Source organism: Armigeres subalbatus, chromosome 2 (genome assembly GCF_024139115.2).
Source record: "Armigeres subalbatus isolate Guangzhou_Male chromosome 2, GZ_Asu_2, whole genome shotgun sequence".
Classification (NCBI taxonomy): Eukaryota; Metazoa; Arthropoda; class Insecta; order Diptera; family Culicidae; genus Armigeres; species Armigeres subalbatus.
The window spans coordinates 237,602,237-237,621,956 of NC_085140.1; the positions used below are offsets into that span (position 1 = coordinate 237,602,237).

At 39.7% G+C, this 19,720-nt stretch overlaps 1 protein-coding gene across 1 annotated transcript; it reads right to left on the reverse strand.

Moving 5' to 3' along the window:
* Window positions 1–896: 896 nt before the first annotated feature.
* Window positions 897–3,065, reverse strand: LOC134209629 (uncharacterized protein K02A2.6-like). Its single transcript, XM_062685620.1, has 3 exons — window positions 2,995–3,065; window positions 2,403–2,941; window positions 897–2,326 (listed from the first exon to the last, which is right to left on the reverse strand). Exons 1-3 carry the CDS (start codon window positions 3,063–3,065, stop codon window positions 897–899), a joined length of 2,040 nt encoding a protein of 679 aa, XP_062541604.1.
* Between the last annotated feature and the right edge of the window lie 16,655 nt (window positions 3,066–19,720).

Consider the following 19,720-nt stretch of genomic DNA (forward strand, 5'->3'; position numbering starts at 1 on the left):
AATTTCCAAAATAAATTATTCGGATTATGCCAAAATATTTCCGATAGAAATTCCTAAGATTTTCCAGTAGAAAATCGAAAAAAGTTCATCTGAAGCACCAATAATGAATTTCCCAAAGAAATTCCGATGTTTTTACAAGTGAAAATAACGAAAAAATTGTACTTTTGAATGAATTCCTTAAAAAATTAAAACAAAATTTTAAAGATTTTCTGATGTGAAAATTCCTTAAAATTTCTAAATCATTTCCTGTGAAGATTTAAAGCAATGTTTAGCTGAACCTACAAAGAAATCAAAATGACTTCCCGAAGAAGAATGAATTCCCGATGAAATTTTGGAAGAATTTATGGTACAAATTAAAAAAAAACAAGAATCTCGAGAATTCTAAAGATTTGTTTTTATGAAAATCCAAAGAATTTTTTGAAGATAACCCATAGACTCTTCCGTGGAAATTATAAATAATGCCTCGAATAAAAAAATTCATGGAAAATTTAAAAAATGTGATAGAATTCACAAAAAGCGTAAAAAAGTATTTCGAAAAAATTTCATTTCAAAATTCCAAATTTAAAAAAAAAATCCAAAAACAAAAAACAAAAAAAATAACGGAAATATCAAAGTGTTTCATGTGGCATTGGTTGTTTAATATCTTTCGGAAATTCAGAAGAGTTTTTATTGAAAAATTTAGAAGTATTCTTCTTCTTCTATGGCTCCATATTCCAACTGGAAGTTGGTGTGTGTGGTAATTGTACAACTATTAAATAATTACAGGCAGACTTCTTGAATGGGTTTATATTTCTATAACTTAGAATAACTGGGTACAGTCTATGGGAACGTCTTTACTTGACAGCCCGAATCTTAAAACTAACTCTATCGTAGCCTACTACCACATCTCCCTTTCTTTACGGGGATTTGTCCGTCGTAATTTGTGTGATATAGTCCTTTTGCCACGACGGTTTTGTTATACACCTAGATGGCCTGTGGACAGGGGATACTGTCATTAGAGTCGAAGCGATTGGAACGCGGCTTGGTCCAGGTGTTGTTGCTGGAGACACGATCAACGAAGATGATGCCATCGGGACCGGATCCATTGTTGATGGCAATATGGTATCGGATTTGTCCACCCTCTTCACATGAGCCAAGTTGCGCTCATGCCTGTTACCTGAAATTGGATCAATTACCTTGATACGATTACCTCTTCTCCCTGTTACAGTATATTCCACTGGATTGAAGGTTGTCGACAGTTTATGACTTGAGAGGAGGTTTTGTAGTAATACACAATCTCCTTCTTTGATTTCTGATGACCGAGCATGGCGTCTTCGATCTTCATAGATTTTTCCTTGGTGCTTCCTTACTGTGTCTCTGTCTTGCGCTTCTCCGTGTATGTTTGACATTGTTTCAATGTCGCTTATTGAAGGAATTTTTGATCGAATAGTTTTTCCTTTCAGAAGTTCGGTTGGCGTCTTTCCCGTCGTACAATGTGGCGTGGTGTTGTACATCATGAGGTAATCGAGGAGATCGGTTTTCCAATCACGATTTAAAGCATGACTAATTTTGAGGCGCTTTAACAGCGAGCTATTCTGTCGCTCTACTTCACCGTTCGCCTGAGGCCAGTATGGTGCGGTGTGATTTAGCTGTATATTTCTGGCACGACAGTAATTGTCAAATTCAGAACTGATGAATTGCCTTCCGCTGTCCAACGTTAACGTTCGTGGATAGCCCAGCCGCACAAATATGGGTTCTATGTTCTTGATAGTATCCTCCGAGGTGATTTTACGCATGATACATACCTCTTTGTAACGACTGAAATAGTCCACAATCACTAGCAAGTAGTTGCCAGATGGAAGTGAACCCAGGAAATCCATTGCGACATCGATCCATGGTTCATCGGGCATTTGTCGTCGGGTCATTGGCTCGGGAGCTGAGGGACGGCTGACTAAACGGCATCCTTCGCATTCTCTTACAGTTTTCCTTGCTTCTTTGTTCATGCCGGGCCACCATACTCTGTCCCGCAGTCGTGTGATCATTCCCGTTTCTCCAGGGTGTCCTTCGTGGGCTAATTGCAGCATCCTGGGCCGCAAACTGTGTGGGATTACTAACCTACATCCACGAATAATGTTATCTTCAAGCAGAGCCAAGTCTTTTTGAAATGGTATGGAATAATGGAATTCTCGACCCAGTAGGTATAGTTGAAACTTCTCGATACTCCACACGATTGCTAGTGCTTCCTTCTCTGTCTGACAATATCGCCGCTCTGTTGGTGATAGTGATTTGCTTGCGTAAGATATCACCACCGGCTCGTTTTCGAGGTCGTCGTTGAACTGCACTAGAACTGCGCCAAGACCCACCGGGGAGGCGTCTCAGGGTGTTGAAAGCCTTTGTATGTCTTGGCGTCCACTCAAACTCACTACTCGTCATCAATTGCCTAAGCTCAAATGTCTTTGTAGCCAGATCCGGGATGAATCGACCTACGTACCCGACAAGCCCCAAAAAACTCCGGATTTCTTCAGCGGTTTTTGGTGGCCTGAACTGTTGAATTGCTTTGATTTTAACCTCGTTTGCCTTGACGCCTTCTCGAGAGATGTTGTGGCCCAAAAACATAGTTTCTTTTACCTTGAATTGGCACTTTTTGTGGTTTAGCACGACGTTATGCTCCTCTAATTTGGACAACACTGTCTTCAGTGCTTGATCATGCTCTTCTTCTGTCTTCGCTGCGAGAATGATGTCGTCTTGATAGTTATGAGCTAAAGGACAATCGCATAAGAGTTGTTCGACAATGCGTTGAAACTGTTCAGGAGCGCTGCACACACCGAACATTAATCTGGTGTATCGAAACATGCCCACATGTGTGATAAACGTTGTAATATGCCGGCTTGACTCGTCAAGTTCTACCTGATGGTATGCATCTTTTATGTCAAGTTTGGAAAACCATTTGCGCCCGGCAAACCTATCAGAAAAAAGACTGGAAAACTTTTCCTTTTAGATTCATAGCTAACTTACCTGGTAAGCAGATCGTCAAGGGTGGGAATCATATGATATTCTCTTCTAATTGCGGTATTAGCGCGCCGCATATCTACGCATAGACGGACTTCTCCATTATCTTTAACAACAACGACCATGGGAGAAACCCACGGACTTGGTTCATCAACTTTTTCTATTATACCTAGTTTTGAAACGGTTCAGAATTTGGTTGGAATCGATTCTGGTTTTCCTTCAACCAACTTCACTTTTGCGCCAAGCAGACGATCAGATCGTCTGCATGTGAAGCAGCAAGAATTGTTTGCCCAGCGAGACTCAGGGCGAGTCCATCAAATACCCGTGGAATGACGAAAATCGAAACCGTCCTTATCCGACCACAAAATTGACCCAACGGCAAGCAAATAGTCCGAAAGCCCCAAAAATAATCCCCTAAATTAATAAAAACCCATCCAATCAACTCCTTTCTTCCTCTTGAGCGACTAGACAAACGTTTAAATTTACAGATCTTATATTGTCGTTCTGATCCTACTACTTCCTACAATTCCAATAGGAATTTTGATTTGCACGGCCGTGCTTTGTTCTCGGTCCCTTCGAATGTTTACATTTGGTTAGGCTAAAAGTATCTGACCTGAATCTGCTCGCTACGCTCGAGCTCATGCGTGGTCCAACGATGGATGCGACGATGGGTGGCGGGGCAGTCTCTGCTGTGAACGCCGCCGGAGCAACGAAAGCGAAAGTGGTTGGCGGCGAGTTTGCCGCCGGAGCTACGATGGCTGTGTGGTAGTGCCGTAATCACGCCGCCGGTGCGACGAAGGTTCACGATGTGTGCGTGGGTTCGCTGTTGGTGCGACGAAGCGTGTGTCTGACAGTCGTGCTAGGCAAAGCGAACGGCGACTGCTGCGGTAGTATGTGTGCTGCAATCGGCTACCCGATGGCTGTCAGTCGATGGTGCTGATCTTCACCCGGCGATGCGGTGGGTGGTACACGTTCGCTCGTAGTGTGCGCCGACACTATCTCGTGCAGATCGGTTTGCGTCGAACTGCCAGCTGTCTCGAGGCCAACGAGATGGAGAATTCTTCCGACAATTGGCGATCGGAGGGTGATTCTCGGGAGACGTGGATTCTCCCAGGCCCGTAGGTGCGATGGTGTCTCACTGGCCGGACGATGAGGCTTATAGCCTACAAACCGCCAAGCTTCCGGATCCACCTAGAGGACTCGAAACGGCCGAATACCTCTACAACCTACTTCCGGGTCTAAAACCCGGCCGGAACACCTTCACGTGAAAGACTAAAGTTCCTGAGCCTCGAGCAGCAGATTCAAAGTTTAGCTGGTTTGATGGCAGCTAATATCTTTAAAAGATATAGGAAATCTGCGTTTCCTCTCACTTGGGCCTGCCTAATTTCCACTATACTTTTATGTACTTTCCAAATATCTACTTCTTCGAACAGCTAACCGTCACTTTTATAAAGATTCCACAATGTTCTGGGACCACGTCCGCTTCTAATCACTGTCCGACTTGGAAAGACCTTTGATTGGATTTTCTTATTTCTTTGTTACATTTAATATAAAAGATGTACAAACAATTGCCGTTAAAAGAAACGAACTCATCAGACAAACAAGCAAATTAAGCCCGTGAGTGGTCATAAAATTGTCTCGGGATAAGGAAATAGTGTGGTTGAACTATCGACAACTAGGAGGCGCGACAATTAATAAAAATGCCAATTATGGCTGCATTCTGGCTTTCGATTTAATCAATCTTTATAGACGAAAAGATGGTTAATCGAATTAAAATCAGAATTTAATTGCAACCTTGTTTAATTTTGTAACCGCGTTACAGTTTCAATAGCTTGTCTAACTGTTCTTCAACTTGCTGTCGGAAGGCAATCGGCACTCTACGGACATGTTGAGCTACCGGATTAACTCGCTCGTCAATATCAATGCGTAGTTTTATGCCTGTAAGAAACATTACTCATTGGTTACGCGTCCTGATTTTTATTATTATTATTACTATTATTCTACAATGTTAACCTTTGATAACTGGAAATTTCTCTACATTTTCAGACACCTGTTGAATAGTACCCGAGCTAATGACACTGGGCATACCAATTAAAAGTACACCGAGCTGCCTCGCTGTTTCGCGTCCCAACAGATTTTGCTTCCCTTTCTTCACTACATAGAAGTCAGCGTTGATGATTTTATTACTGGTGGAGTCAGTTACCGTGATCCTCGCGGTGAAAGTGCACATGATGTTCAACTCGCCGTCCTGTGCGTAGGCAGAGAGTCTTTTATGCGATGGTTTGATGTCTTGGACGCTTGCTCCTTTATTTTGCAGATACACCCATGTTAATTCGTCAATTATGTTGTACTTTGATCCGGAGTCTATCATCATTTCAATCATTACGTCACCGACTCGGCACCATATAAGTTCGTCGTGGTTGTCACTTATCGCGTATATGAATGAGTTATGCCTCAGCTCAGAATTCTCACCTTCAGGCCTCTGAATTTCCTCTACAGCGTTGATTTTATTCCTTTTCGCGGGAATTGGTTCTCGTCGTGCACCATCTGCTTCGTATTTCCGCTCATTCGTTGATGCGAAACACTTCCTAGCAAAATGTCCGATCATATTGCAGTTGCGGCATTGGGCGTGCTTGGCCAGACATTCTTCATTTCCTTTATGTGGCCACTTCCCTCCGCATCGGTAGCATTCTCCTGAAGCTCGATCGTGATGTTCTGATGAATTAGATGTTTTGTTTGTTCCACGGTTGACTGAACTACACAGAAAAAAATAATGAAAACTAATAAGCGCGTAAAAACTAAAGACGTGGAAAATTACACTATTCTGGGCGTACATGGATCATTTCCAACAAGTTTCCCCTAAATGTATGCAATTTCTGTAGCATTATGTCAATTTCTACTGCATGAACCATATCAAAAGTGGCATAATGCTATAGAAATTGCATACATTCAGGCGAAAATATCGTTGAAATTTGCGCTCGTTTTAGCATTCCCTTTATGTGCATTACTTTCGTGTAAATTTCAACAACTTTTTCTATCTGTGTACATGCTACTTTGCCCGTTAGTTTGTTATTTCGTATACTAGATATCTTGTTTACAGCTGCGCTATTATCGCGATAAATATCGTTCAAGCTCCGAGAGGGGTGTCCGTACTGTCCTAGTTCACGTACCTGTTGTTGAACCGATAAGTGTGAGTTCACGAGTTTCGTCAAGTCGTCCAAAGTAATAGTGGATTTTTCCAAAATTTTCCGGCGCAGTTCGGGAGGGGCTAGCATAACGATTTTATCAATAACCGCAGCGTCCTTGCTCTCTTGTTCCGTTGATGCTTGATGCTTTTGCGCGGAGCAGAAACTTATCGAGAGTTTCGTCTTGCATTGGCTTGAGTGACCAGAATGAATACCTTTCGAATGTGTCATGCCTCTTTGGGGCAAAGTACGCATCTAGGTTGTTTATTGTCGCTTCAAAATCGTTATCGGTTCCATCTGCGTTAGCGGGAAGGCTCTCATAAACCTTTTGAAGCTGCCGACCCGCGACGGCTAGGAAAATGTTCTTCAACTTCTTCTTCTTTTTCTTACCGATAGCATTCGCGATGTACTCAAATTGCTTTTTGTAGTCGTACCACTTCTGCCGAATTTCGGACAGGGGAATGGTGTCGCACTCAAACGGCGGGAGCTTTAACAGTTGGTCCTCCATCTACCTGTGAAGTATCACAATTTGATTATATATGTATCTCTTCTCTAAGCCTACGCTGAGTTGCTAGGCAACTATTTGTTTTTTTTTCAGGACTTTTTTTTCTCTGCCTTCTCCGAGCCAACGCCTAGCTAGTGCGTTGCCCGTTAAGGACTTTTTTTGCCTTTTTGAAGTCAACGCCTAGCTAGCGCGTTGCTCGCAAAGGTCTTTGATTTCCCCGGGCCAATGCCTAGCTAGCGCATTTTAGATTTTTTTTTTTAATTTTTTTTTCTATTAACTGTGTTAGCACGTTGCCCACTATAGACTTTAGATTTTTATTTTACTTTAATTTACCTTTTAGTTGGTACAGTCACGCTATGGTCCGCTCGTCGCCAGTATGTGGTAATTGAACAACTATTAAATAATTACAGGCAGACTTCTTGAATGGGTTTATATTTCTATAACTTAGAATAACTGGGTACAGTCTATGGGAACGTCTTTACTTGACAGCCCGAATCTTAAAACTAACTCTATCGTAGCCTACTACCACAGTGTGCTTTTCAACTTAGTATATTCTAATAGCATTTCCTTTGTTATAAATTGAAAGCTTTTATATGCCAGCCATTGCACGATTATATATATTGTGTAGCTAGTACGATGGATACACTATACCTAGGATGCCGAGAATGTTTCCCACCCGAACACATCCTAGACAGGAACGAGAATCGAACTCGTCATCTCCGGGTTGGCAACCCTACGCCTTTGCTCGCAAAGCTAACTGGAGACTGAACATTTAGAAGTGCACTCCTTAAAATGTTCGAAAAACTTCTTTTGGAAATAAAGAAGAATTAAGAATTTCTGGTAAAGATTCGAAAGAACTTGTCGTAGAAAATTTCATTAGAATGTAAAAAAAAATATATGAAAATTTGAACATTTTTTTTCCACCGAAAATTATATGTACTTCCAGACAGACATTTTCAGACAGAATTCACATGAAATTTTTTCCGGAGTTTTAAGGAAATTTTTTCGCAATTTACACTAGAGATGTTTTGTTTTTTTTTTTCATTAACAATTTGTAGCAAAATTTCCAAGCAAAATTGTTCAGAGAGAATTGTTCAAAAATCATTCTGAATGCCAGCACTTTATCAGGATTATATGAAGTAATGTCAAAGTTTTTATAGCAAATTTCTTTACTGGATTTTTCCTGAATATCCACAAGAAATTTTTTTCTTGGATTATTGTAGAAACAGGAATATTTTTCAAATTTGTAGCTGCAGTCCGCTGATGCAAAAGTGTCGGCGGCGTGATGCCAAAAACCATCTGCGGCGGTGGCGTGGTGCGGCGGATTTTTTTTATATTTTCCCATTTTTCCTTTTCAAATTTTTGTTGTGGAAATTGAGACTGAACCGCAACCTGTTTTTTCGTTTATTTTTTTATGGAAAAAGGATCTAAGGCTAAGATGGTCAAATAGCGCAGATATGCATCGGCGTTACGACCGACGCTGCGTTACCGGTTTTTCTCGATGCACACCGGCGTCTTTTTAATGCTGAGTTGAAAAGACGCTACGTAGGCATCGGCCCTAAGATGCGCTTTGCGTTTAATGATTAAATCATTAAATATTTGAGGTTATGGCTTTCAGTCTTCTTATGCTCAAAAACGGGTTTTACGTTTTTATCCGACGTTTCGGTTACATATATTGTACCTTTATCAAGGAGTTAACTAAGTGCCGTTTTATTGTTACATTGTCTTAGCATAGAACGTTTTGTCACAACTTTATGTTAAATCGCCCCCTCTATTTTTCGGTAGGGGCTGCGAAATTGAATTTATCCGGGCACCAGGAACTATCGTGTAATACGTTTTTAGCACCACTTCTGTTTATAGAATAGAAGGCAGTGCGCATTGCCTAAATAAAAACGTTTCTTTTGAAGTACTGATTTATGTAATAATCTGTGCTTTAAACACAGAATCATTCACTCGAATGGTGAATAAAGAATTGCTTATCCTTTCCATCTGAAACATTTGGTACAAAAGTAACCCAGTGAAGATCAAAACAAGAGCCAATTAAACAGTAAATCAGCTGTTGTCTGGTGTTCATATTTGCTAAAATTATAATCCCTTCCTTGTAGCAAAAACAAAAATCCGACAAGCAACAAACCTCCATCCATGATCTGAAAATACTACGACTCAGAAGTAACATGAACATTGTAGATTCCTTTAATTAGTTTAGTTCGACAGTATAAAACAGAATAGGTCCCACTTGCCCCGTTTGAAGGGGTAAGTGGGTCATACAGGTGAACTTATTTCTTTCACTACCAATATTTTTTGTAATTGAATAAATGGCTTACAACACGTCTACACTTCAACAACGGAAGCATATAATGATGTATGCGTGGTTAATGTTCTGAAATATCGTGTTTTATAAGTATGCGTTAACAATTTTGCTGAACTAGCGTTTTTTTAGGTCCCACTTGCCCCGGGGTACCTTATAGCAGTTTCAAATTTAATGATTTTTGCGTTCAATATTTCACCAATATGCTTTACATATATACCGTGAATTTCCCCCTGATTACATCCAAATAAATTATCATCAAATATGCAATTTGCAACCTCAATCAACTATAACCTTAAACCTATTCTTTGAATAATAGAAAAAAAATAACAAAGGATGTTAGAGGTAATATTGTTAGAGGTTATTGTATTGCTAATATCAATGACGAAATATCACCACAATGACCACAGTACAGTATTCAGATTACTGAATTATTACACTTCAATCTCCTAATCATACCAAAGTGTGAATATTGTCTATGACAGACAATTAACTACACCCTGTATGATGATTCTGCTTTTATTAAATATGATAATAGTTGGTAACATAGAATACCGCGCTGAAACAATTTTGTCTTTCATGGGTACTGGGTAGTTAGTAAGACTAGTAACCAACATTTAAACAACAATGTACTTTATTTGTTGTCTGTTATACAACCATCATCCAGTTCGATTCAAGTAGTGGTACAAAAACGAGTTCCATTTGGAAAAAAAAATGGGAAAGGCTCAATCACACGAGGAAAACCGCCTTTTCCGAGAACGGTAGACGGAAAGAGCATATATGCCCCCCTTCGGAAAGTCTCAACAATTTAACTGACTTGTTGAGCTACGATGTATTTACTTCATAAATTAATGCATTTACTACATAAATTAACTGACACAGGGACTACTAGCATCCGACTTAGAACTAGATGAGGGAAACCATCGCATTTCCATAAAGCCAGGTAATAAAATGAGAGATTTTAAAAGACTGAAACTATTTAAGAAATATTTCACTGTCATGAGACGAGTTTAGTACAATTCCATTTAATTCCACCAAATCGTATTACTTTTACATATACGTATTTCAACCTTAACTGTACACACTTAGTTTTTATTTCTGCAGCTCGGCAAAAATCCGCACAGCCGTACGCCATCAAAATAAAAAGCTGATATTCCGGCAAAAATGATGTTTGTTAGCTGATTTTTGTCAAATCATTTGCTGATTTTCAGCACTTTTGACAGAAATCTCGGCAAAAAACACAGCTGTGCGAACCTTGGTAAAAGTTGACCATTTTACTGAATCCCGGTTAAAAAAATTAAGCGTGTAAGATCGTCTCGTACTTGACTCGACTCACGTCGAGACACTGAAGACGATCTTACAAGTCAACAAATTTGAGTCGAGTCAAGCACGAGACACTGAAGACGACCTTACATTTGAGGTCGAAAAACGTATATGTAAAAAAGTAATACGATTTGGTGGAATTAAATGGAATTGTAGTAAACTCGTCTCATGACAGTGAAATATTTCTTAAATAGTTTCAGTCTTCTAAAATCTTTAATTTTCTTACCTGGCTTTAAGGAAACGCGATGGTGTTTATCTTTTAGTCGGATACTAGTATATATTCCCTGTGTCAGTTAATTTATGTAGTAAATGCATTGATTTATGAAGTAAATGCATTGTAGTTCAACAAGTCAGTTAAATTGTTGAAACGTTCCGAAGTGGGGCATATATGCTCTTTCCGTCTACCGTTCTCGGAAAAGGCGGTTTTCCTCGTGTGATCTAGCCTTTCCCATTTTTTTTTCCAAATGAAACTCGTTTCGTACCACTGCTTGAATTGAACTGGATGATGGTTGTATAACTGACAACAAATCATGCACATTATTGTTTAAATGTTGGTTACTAGTCTTACTTACTACCCAGTACCCATGAAAGACAAAATTGTTTCAGCGCGGTATTCTATGTTACCAATTATTATCATATTTAATAAAAGCAGAATCATCATACAGAGTGTAGTTAATTGTCTGTCATAGACAATATTCACACTTTGGTATGATTAGGAGATTGAAGTGCAATAATTCTGTAATCTGAATACTGTACTGTGGTCATTGTGGTGATATTTTATCACTGATATTAACAATACAATAACCTCTAACAATATTACCTCTAACATCCTTTGTTATTTTTATTCTATTATTCAAAGAATAGGTTTTAGGTTACAGTTGATTGAGGTTGCAAATTGCATATTTGATGATAATTTATTTGGATGTAATCAGGGGGAAATTCACGGTATATATGTAAAGCATATTGGTGAAATATTGAACGCAAAAATCATTAAATTTGAAACTGCTATAACTTTCGATTCCCTAGATGAAGTATTTTGAAATTTTCATAGCAGACGCTTGGATATTATATCTTTCGAAAGGCGAGTTCAGAATGGATGGACATTTTTGCCTTTCTCGTATACTAAGTATACGGTAAAGGCTATATGATCGCTCCAAAAACAAACTTTTTATAGAAGCCCACTCATTTTTCAGGTATTTATCCTTAACCGATTTACTCGCAACAAGTTGCATTCGACGCAGGACACTCTACCATTGTTTCCTATTGAAAATTGGCCAGATCGGACTATGGGCTCAGAAGTTATGGCCAAAATACCACTTTTTTCACAGAAAAAAATGTCACTCATTTTTCAGGCACATATCTTTAACCGATTTACTCGCAACAAGTTGCATTCGACGCAGGATACTCTACCATTGTTTCCTATTGAAAATTGGCCAGATCGGACTATGGGCTCAAGAGTAATGGCCAAAATACTATTTTTATAATGCACGAGAAAGGCACCATTACCGCTAGGTGGATTAATCAGGGTTTTTTTCGTTAATAATGGTCACAGGCACACCGTGCGGTGCGTAAACGTTGATTAGGCTGTAATTGAAGAATTTGCCCCGTATCCTCAACACACAGATTCGTTCGCGAAACCAACTCCATGCTCTTCCGCCGCCGCTGTGATAGATGTTATACTTGAATGCAGTGTTTGTCGTGGGCTCCACAGCTCGGAATCCACGTTCTCCGAATCTAGGCCATCGGACTTCTTGATTAGCGGCCACGTTCACTCCAACCTTTTGCAGTTCACGAGCCAGAAGTATCACTCGTCCAAGTTCATTTAGGGTCCTGACATTCAGGGTACCAAGTTTCCAATCATAGTCTTTATTTCGTTGCCAAAAATAACGTTCTCTTTTTCTTCTCCATCTCCATCTCCATTTTTCGTGGTATTTGAGAGACTTCAGTAAGCTACCTTACCGGGGTCGCGTTACCTACATCGCGCCGGTGGGGCTGCCACCTTAGGTACAGCTGACGCGATACAGCATTTCGTTGATCAGCCGCTGGGTACCAGGCAGACGCTGTTTGAGCCGTACCTCCTGGTGAACAGACGATCCTGTCAGGAGTGTGTGCTGGCGTTGCTTGTGGAATCACCCATCATGTTATGTACAGATGTGTGCTTTGAACGAACTTTACGGGAAGCCGAAAAGAAGTTGGAGCGGCGAAGCTTTTTTTGCATAGGTAAGGAGTAATGGTTTCATAATATTTGTGTGGATGCCACTCTCGGGCTGGAAGCCGCGGACTCGAGGGATTCTAATTTTCAAAATGTTTTGCTTCGGACCCGCAACTCTCCTCTCAGTGCAAACATTGCGATTTTTTTTTCACGTGGAATTGTCGTTGTGTTGTCTTTTTTAAATTAGTTACAACTAGGGAGACGGCAGGTATTTCCGTCCATCGTCGTAGGGGCTAAAACCAACGAAAGCAACGTACATTTGCTAGAACTCCACTATAGCAGAACGTTTCTCCTGAGCTTACGATTTGGTACGTATGAGTTTTACAAAAAAGCGTCTCTTTTATTGGTTTTCGAGACTATGACGAACAGACGAAAATACCTGCCGTGTCCCTATTTCTTCGATTTGCAGCATTGCATAAGTGATTGCGCAGAATGTAAAATTAATTCATACCGTTCACTTATTGAGTTTTGTTGGTAGTTAGCTTTAAGATGTTTTATGAGACGTATAGCGGCAGCCCGATTATTTACATTTAAGGTTTTGTTTTGAAAAGATTCTGCTTGAACATTCCGGTAGATCCGAACACAAAATGATGTTTGTAACGTTTTACTTTTCATAAATGTTTTCTTCAGCATTTTATGCCTAGAATGTAATGACATGAATAATCTAGCAGCAAGCAGGCAAGACTGACATTTCTAACAGAAAACAAAGAAATACTTTGTTAGCAATGATAATGATAAAAAACCTCAATAGTTTGAGTTTATTTTCACGTGTACTCTCTCAACTGCGCTCAGAATGCTCACATCTAGGCGAAGAATACTTTTTAACAGCTTACTATGAAGATTTTCTGACAATCGTTTTGATTTTATCCACCGACCCAGCTTTTGGGTGCAGTTCTTGGACATTTGAAAAACATCGGATGTTTGGGACATTTATGTGCTGGCATTTTATGGTTCATACTCTTTGATTGGTATGTAAAACAGAGTAACTTTCGTAAGGCTTTCTTTAGAAATAGAGTAGTTTATTGAATCTGATCCCGCCGGTAGGATTTGTTTGTTGATGGATTATTCCAAGTGTGCGATGAGTGAAAGATGATTAACTTCGGAGCAAGGCGATATGCACCGGTTTCAGTAAGGTTTTTTCAAATTAAAGTATGATTATCAATACACACAATAAAATTATTGATAAAATTTAAAGTAACATTGAAAAAGTATAGGAGTGGTTTACAGTAAGACGTATGCAAATTTGAAATTTACTTATGAGAACGAGTTGTTTCATAAATAACTACTTAAAAGTTCCATTTTCAAAACTATATGTTATGTTTGAAGTTGTTGTTTTCAGAAAATTTCTTCTTGATTGCAATAATTGAATTTATCGAAAACATGCAATCGCAATGCTCCTTGTATCTGAGTGTAGTGAAATCGGATAATACTGTAACATAAAGTATCTGCAATACCACGTGGATTAGATGTATCGTATTTAGAAAGCATTATTTCGATTAGGTGAATTATGTTGGTGGCCTGTGTTGCCAAATTCGTAAAAAGTATTTTTGAATGTTGTTGATCTTTCTGTTGAGAAAATTAAGGATGCTAGCTCAGCGAGGAGTTCAATAAGTTTTATTGTTTTAATTAAGCATGGAAAGACACCCTCGTTCAAGTGTTTTTGCCTTTCTCGTACAACAAAGTTGTACCGAAAGGCTATCATTCACTCCAAAATCGAACTTTTTATAGAAGGCTCAGAAACCCATAGTGTTATACACCGATCGACTCAGCTTGACGAACTGAGCAAATGTCTGTCTGTCCGTGTGTATGTGTGTGTGTGTGCACATGTGCCATAAAAAACATTAGCCAATTTTTCACATAGTAATTCTTAACCGATTCTCTCGCATCAAGTTGAAATCGACAAAGAACAAAACGTAGTTGATCACTATTGAATTTCATAACGATTGTACATTCCGAAAAATTCTAAATATTCAAATAGTTATGATACATCGTGAATAAGACATAACATGCTATAAAATTCCTTGTATAATCAACCCATGCAAGCTCTTCTACTCGCTTTAGTACAACACTTGAGTACAACAAATGCAACACAAGCTTAGATAGCATGCAAGTTACGTTCATAACACCATAACGTTTCTGCAGCTTTAAAGCATAATAAAAAAGCTCGAATAAAACGCACACGCTAATAATACTTTACTTAGAACTTTTGAAAATACACTCACAAATAACTCAGCATTTCAACTAATTTTCCGGGTTGGATTGTTCAATAATATTCGAGAAAGGCACAATCACTGCTAGGTGGATCAATCTGGGCTTTTCTTCTGCGTTGGTGGGACGCCCGCAAGAAGAATGGTGTTATTGTGGATCGGAACGATCACAATTCAGCGTGGTGGGACGCCCGCATTCAGTAGATTCTTCCTTTGCGTTGGTGGGACGCCTGCAAGAAGAATGGTGTTATTGTGGATCGGAATGATCACAATTCTGCGTGGTGGGACGCCCGCATTCAGTATATTCTTCCTCTGCGTTGGTGGGACGCCCGCAAGAAGAATAGTATTACTACAGACCGGAATGGTGAGAACTCTGTAGTAGAACGTCCGCAGGCAAGATTTTTATTTCTCCACAATGGTAGAACGCCCACAAGAATTAAGATATTATCGTGGATTTGTAAGGTGCTCGTGGAGATTGATTGCATTGAGAAAAGATATCTGCCTATAGTTAAGAACAGTTTATCGTACTATTCCGGTTCGGTTTCTAGATTTTGTTGTTGGTTGTTTGACATTTATAGTTACACATTTTGAAATAGACGTGTGCTCAAAGAAAGTAAATGTAGTATTAGTATTGATGATTTTTACTAGAAGCAAAAGAGAGTTATTAAAAATAGTGTTTCCATTGCGAGTTACCACTTCACGGGAATGTCTTGAGAATGATTTTCCATATAGGTTGGGCAACTAAAATGATGGTTTATCAATAGTGTATTTCGATTACGAAATTAGATGCTCGCTGTACAATAATGCGCCAGAAGTGATCGTTTGGTTCAAGATGCCTTTTATCATTGTGAGAGAGTAACCCCATCATTAATAATATATCGGTAAAGATATTTTTTTCTTTAAACATAGATGCCAGCCGTTATTTTTTTAGAGGAGAGGGGAGATGTGTGGCATTGGACAGGCCTATAAACATGAACAAGTCTAATATACTGTTCTTTAGTCACATGACAGATCGTAGCAGCCATCGCATGCAAGAGACACATTCGCAGTCAGTCAATTCCTCCTTCATCACGAGGTGAGTCGCGAGTGCAAGCAATGTAAACATGATGGGTGATTCGTATGTGCGATGTTGAATTGCACAGCTACACTAACTGACAGTTCGTTTGGCTACACTCGCCTTCGCCTCAGCTCGTCTATGGAACCTACCTAGCCCCTAGTCACATTCAGAATATCCGGATCCTGATTAAAAATACAGTCTCGGAATGTATAACATTAGCCTATTTTTTGGCGTACAGAAAGAATAAAAAGGGTTTTTTAAATGTCATCTGATAGGAAATCGGACTAAAATAGGGACACACTTCTGAATTTTCTGATCTTTTATTTCATTCATTCAGTATGCTTATTTTGATTTTCATCACAGCGAAAACTGCTATCTCCCCCTTCTTCTGTTTTTATACATAAAGTCGATTCATTCATTTATTTGGGTTGGATTTCCTTTGTTAGAGTTTCTGTACGTGTGTGACGATTGGTACGAGTAGTAACAAGAGTTTAACAATGACAAATTTAGGAGCTTCTGCTGTTTGCTGAAGAAACACGCGTGAGATTTTACCATTTGTACATCATCCGAATAGTTTTGGTTTAGTTTGTCGCCTAAGCCTATCAGTTGAGTTATCATGGGAAAATAACCGCCTCGAATTGGAGGGAAACCAAACACTCAATAATGGGTTGTCAGATTCTGATGAGTTTACTGCAATTCACAATCATGTACCAATAATTGACATCACACAAAAATACAGATCATCGACAATATATTTTAGTTTGGTTCCTCGGTACTGCCGAGTTCGAAGTAAATAAAGCCTTTTCACCCTTCTTTTTAGCCACTACATGCGGGCCCTAATTATTTGGTAGTTTAGTATTTCCTCTTTTTTTGTCTTGCAAATTTTGTTTATCTACTCTAATACATTTTTTTGAAAAACATTAACAAATGTTAAAGTCTGGATGTCATAACTAGTCTTAACTAAGGGGCATTCTTAAATTTCTCCAATAACAAGATTCCATGTAAAGGGAAAATGTGGCAAATGTAGTTACATATTTATTCTAGGTCTTTTGCTTTTAAAATATTTACATTCACTGGATTTAATTATTAGTAATAAATATCGTTTAAATCTGTTAAGTTCTTATTCATTAAAAAATAAGTCTATACAAAAGGTACACTTACAGAGACGTAAGGCGCAAGCTGGAATAAACTTGTGCGAATTCTCTCTACACATAATGGTTTGTAATACTTCCTCCTCTTTTTTATCGGTATTTGCTCTGCACACAGCATATCAACGTTTGTTTTTGGATCTCATTTGAAAGGTACTGTCGATGGTTTAAATAATGTTCTAATTGTATAAGTTCATCTCAAAAAATATACACTATAGCTATACTTACATCGATCACATGTTACTTACAATAAATCAATTATAACAGAAACGCAATCAAAATGATAAATAAGTATAACCTGAAATAGAGAAGCAGAACTGAGAAAAACTACGATTTTTCTATTGTATCATTCGTGATTGGCACAAACGAACTCTCAACGCTCTCTAGATGTTTCTTGTGGTATAACGTAGGGCAGGTGTACGCACTTAGTATTGCAAAAATAGGGGAAATGCACCGGTTTTGGCCAACTTAGTGCCTATTTTGGCCAACCCTGAAAAATACATATTTTTCCAAAATAATCGATCAGTTAAACGCAGCGTTGAATCGTGAGGGATATATCTCTTGTTGGAACTAATAAAACCCTCCCTAATTGCTTTATTTTTGGAGTTATTCGCAAAATTGGCAAAATTAGGAACATGGCCAAAACCGGTACAGTTCCCCTAGTAGATCAATGTCCAGTTGGTGATCTGCATAAGTAGTTGTCATCAGCTATGGGAAAACTCACTCACTCACGCGAATCGCACCGATTAAAAATCCCAATCCATCAACGAACACACGATTGCAAAATAGATGCTACTCAACCCAACAGCGAACCAACAAACGATTCATACCTACTGAGTGCCCCCCAGTAGGAATAAGCGAAACCACAATTAGCGCGAAAAGAAATCGAGAGATGAGAGGACCAACGTGTAGTGAGTGCATCAGAAAACACTGAGTTGGACTCAGAAGATTGATTCAATTTAGACTCAATGATTCGTTTTGCGGCCTGAAACTTTCTGCCGAATCCTCACTCGCCACTCATTTGCGATTTCATTCGTTTGCGAACCGAATGTAAATAAATACTCGGCTATGCATCATTTGCTATCTGTGGGGAAGATTCGGCGATGAATGTTGTCTGTTTGTTTTTGGCATGATTCGTTGCTAACTGAAGCCATACGGCAGACAATCGAAATTGAAAATATTTATTGGAAGGGCTCGTGTACAGTTGCCTAATTTGCGATTGTGTGTAGAGGTGAGTAAAAGAATAGCGCTAAATGAACCGATTTTTCCCATACCTGGTTGTCATATTCAGGAGTTGTCTTCAAGTTGTCGCGCTCGCGACTGACAGGGTGGTTGGGGTTACAGATATTCTATATGGCCCGCCCTTCCCAGTTGGCCATGCTGGTTTGTCGCGGCGGAGCGAGAGAATGAGTGGGTAGGCTTCGTTACTGAGCATAGGAGGAGTGGCATAGAGAATCATCGCCCTGGAGTCGAGCATTCTACAAAAAACTGCCAGTTCGCTTTCCCAAAACCAGTCAACACTTGTTAAGCCGTTGAACATACGACGTCTAGTAATAAATCTGCGCAAATTTAGTGACCGACCGTGGTGCGTCTTTCGGGATTGATTCCAATCTGCAGTGGGTTCCCGGAGCGACATTGGGTTGGTTGAGAAGCTACAACTTTTAAGGTTTTTGTTGAGATGAAGGCAATGCGCTCTCCAATAGTCGAGATCTGCCCTGGTCACGTCCTAGCGAATGCTGAGGAAAGGGAAGGCAGGTTAGTTGGACACCTACTTAAGAAAGATGCAGAGAACTCTACGACCTCTCATAGCTGCCACGGGAGGTTTTGGGATTGTGTGGAAGGTTATAACAGTATGAATCGTTTTGGTAGAACGTTAAACACAGAAAGAACTAAGATAGAAATACAAAGTAGAAAAGGGACGAGCCTGGAATTGAACCCACGACCTCCTGCTTAAAAGGCAGAGGCGGTAGCCACTAGACCATCGAGCTCGTCTTAGAATTGGTAAGGTCCAAAAACATTTGCATAAATTGCCCGCGATCGTCGTCTCGTTTCACTCGAACTTGTATGCAGCGATGACATTCAACTCACCTTCGTTAGCCAGTCCAATGAGTCCACGAGTTGCGTTGCTTTCGAAATGGCCCGTCCGAGCCCGTGCATGAATATCTTCGAGTGTGTCACGCAAGCTTCCAACCAGTAAACTTCAACGTCCACAACCTCCAACAACTATGTGCCTCAAGTTCAAGAATTTGTCGTGCACTTCCATTTCACAAGCTTCAATCCATGGCACTGTATACCTTACGACTGCTCTCGTCAACATACGCAGCAGTATAGGCCACATCAGCATTGCCCGCTATCATTGGATTGCGCATCCCAGCGAAACTTAATATCGGCTGCACTGTTGCGTCGGTTATCGCAACCTTTACACGAAAAAAAAGGCGTTCGTGAATTCGTGAACTAACGAGTTCACGGTGTATTTTTTCGGGAACAACAGTCACGGATTCGGGAATACAGTCACGTTTTCTGGAACGTTCTGGAAAACGTGACTGGTGTTCCCGAATCCATGAATTGAATCACGGTGTATTTTTGCTGGTTCACGAATTCAAGAACGCGTTTTTTAAACGTCTAACGATCAGCAAAATTGGAAAAGTGGAGTACGGATGGGTGAGCATTTTCTCTCGTGTTTCATTATTTTCCATAAAAAGTTCGATGCTAGTCCTTCCATCAATCACCGTTAGGCTCCCGCAGTTCTCCGGTGACTGTGTGGCAGTAAAACAGTACTTGCCGTTT

What these genes read in the sequence shown, in the direction of transcription:
- LOC134209629 (XM_062685620.1), bottom strand. Translation starts at nt 3,065, where the DNA reads ATGCGGCGCGCTAATACCGCAATTAGAAGAGAATATCATATGATTCCC. An exon ending in CTTGACGATCTGCTTACCAG is followed by an intron (nt 2,942 to 2,994) that starts GTAAGTTAGCTA and finishes TTTTTCTGATAG; the next exon opens with GTTTGCCGGGCGCAAATGGT. An exon ending in TAGGCAATTGATGACGAGTA is followed by an intron (nt 2,327 to 2,402) that starts GTGAGTTTGAGT and finishes GTCTTGGCGCAG; the next exon opens with TTCTAGTGCAGTTCAACGAC.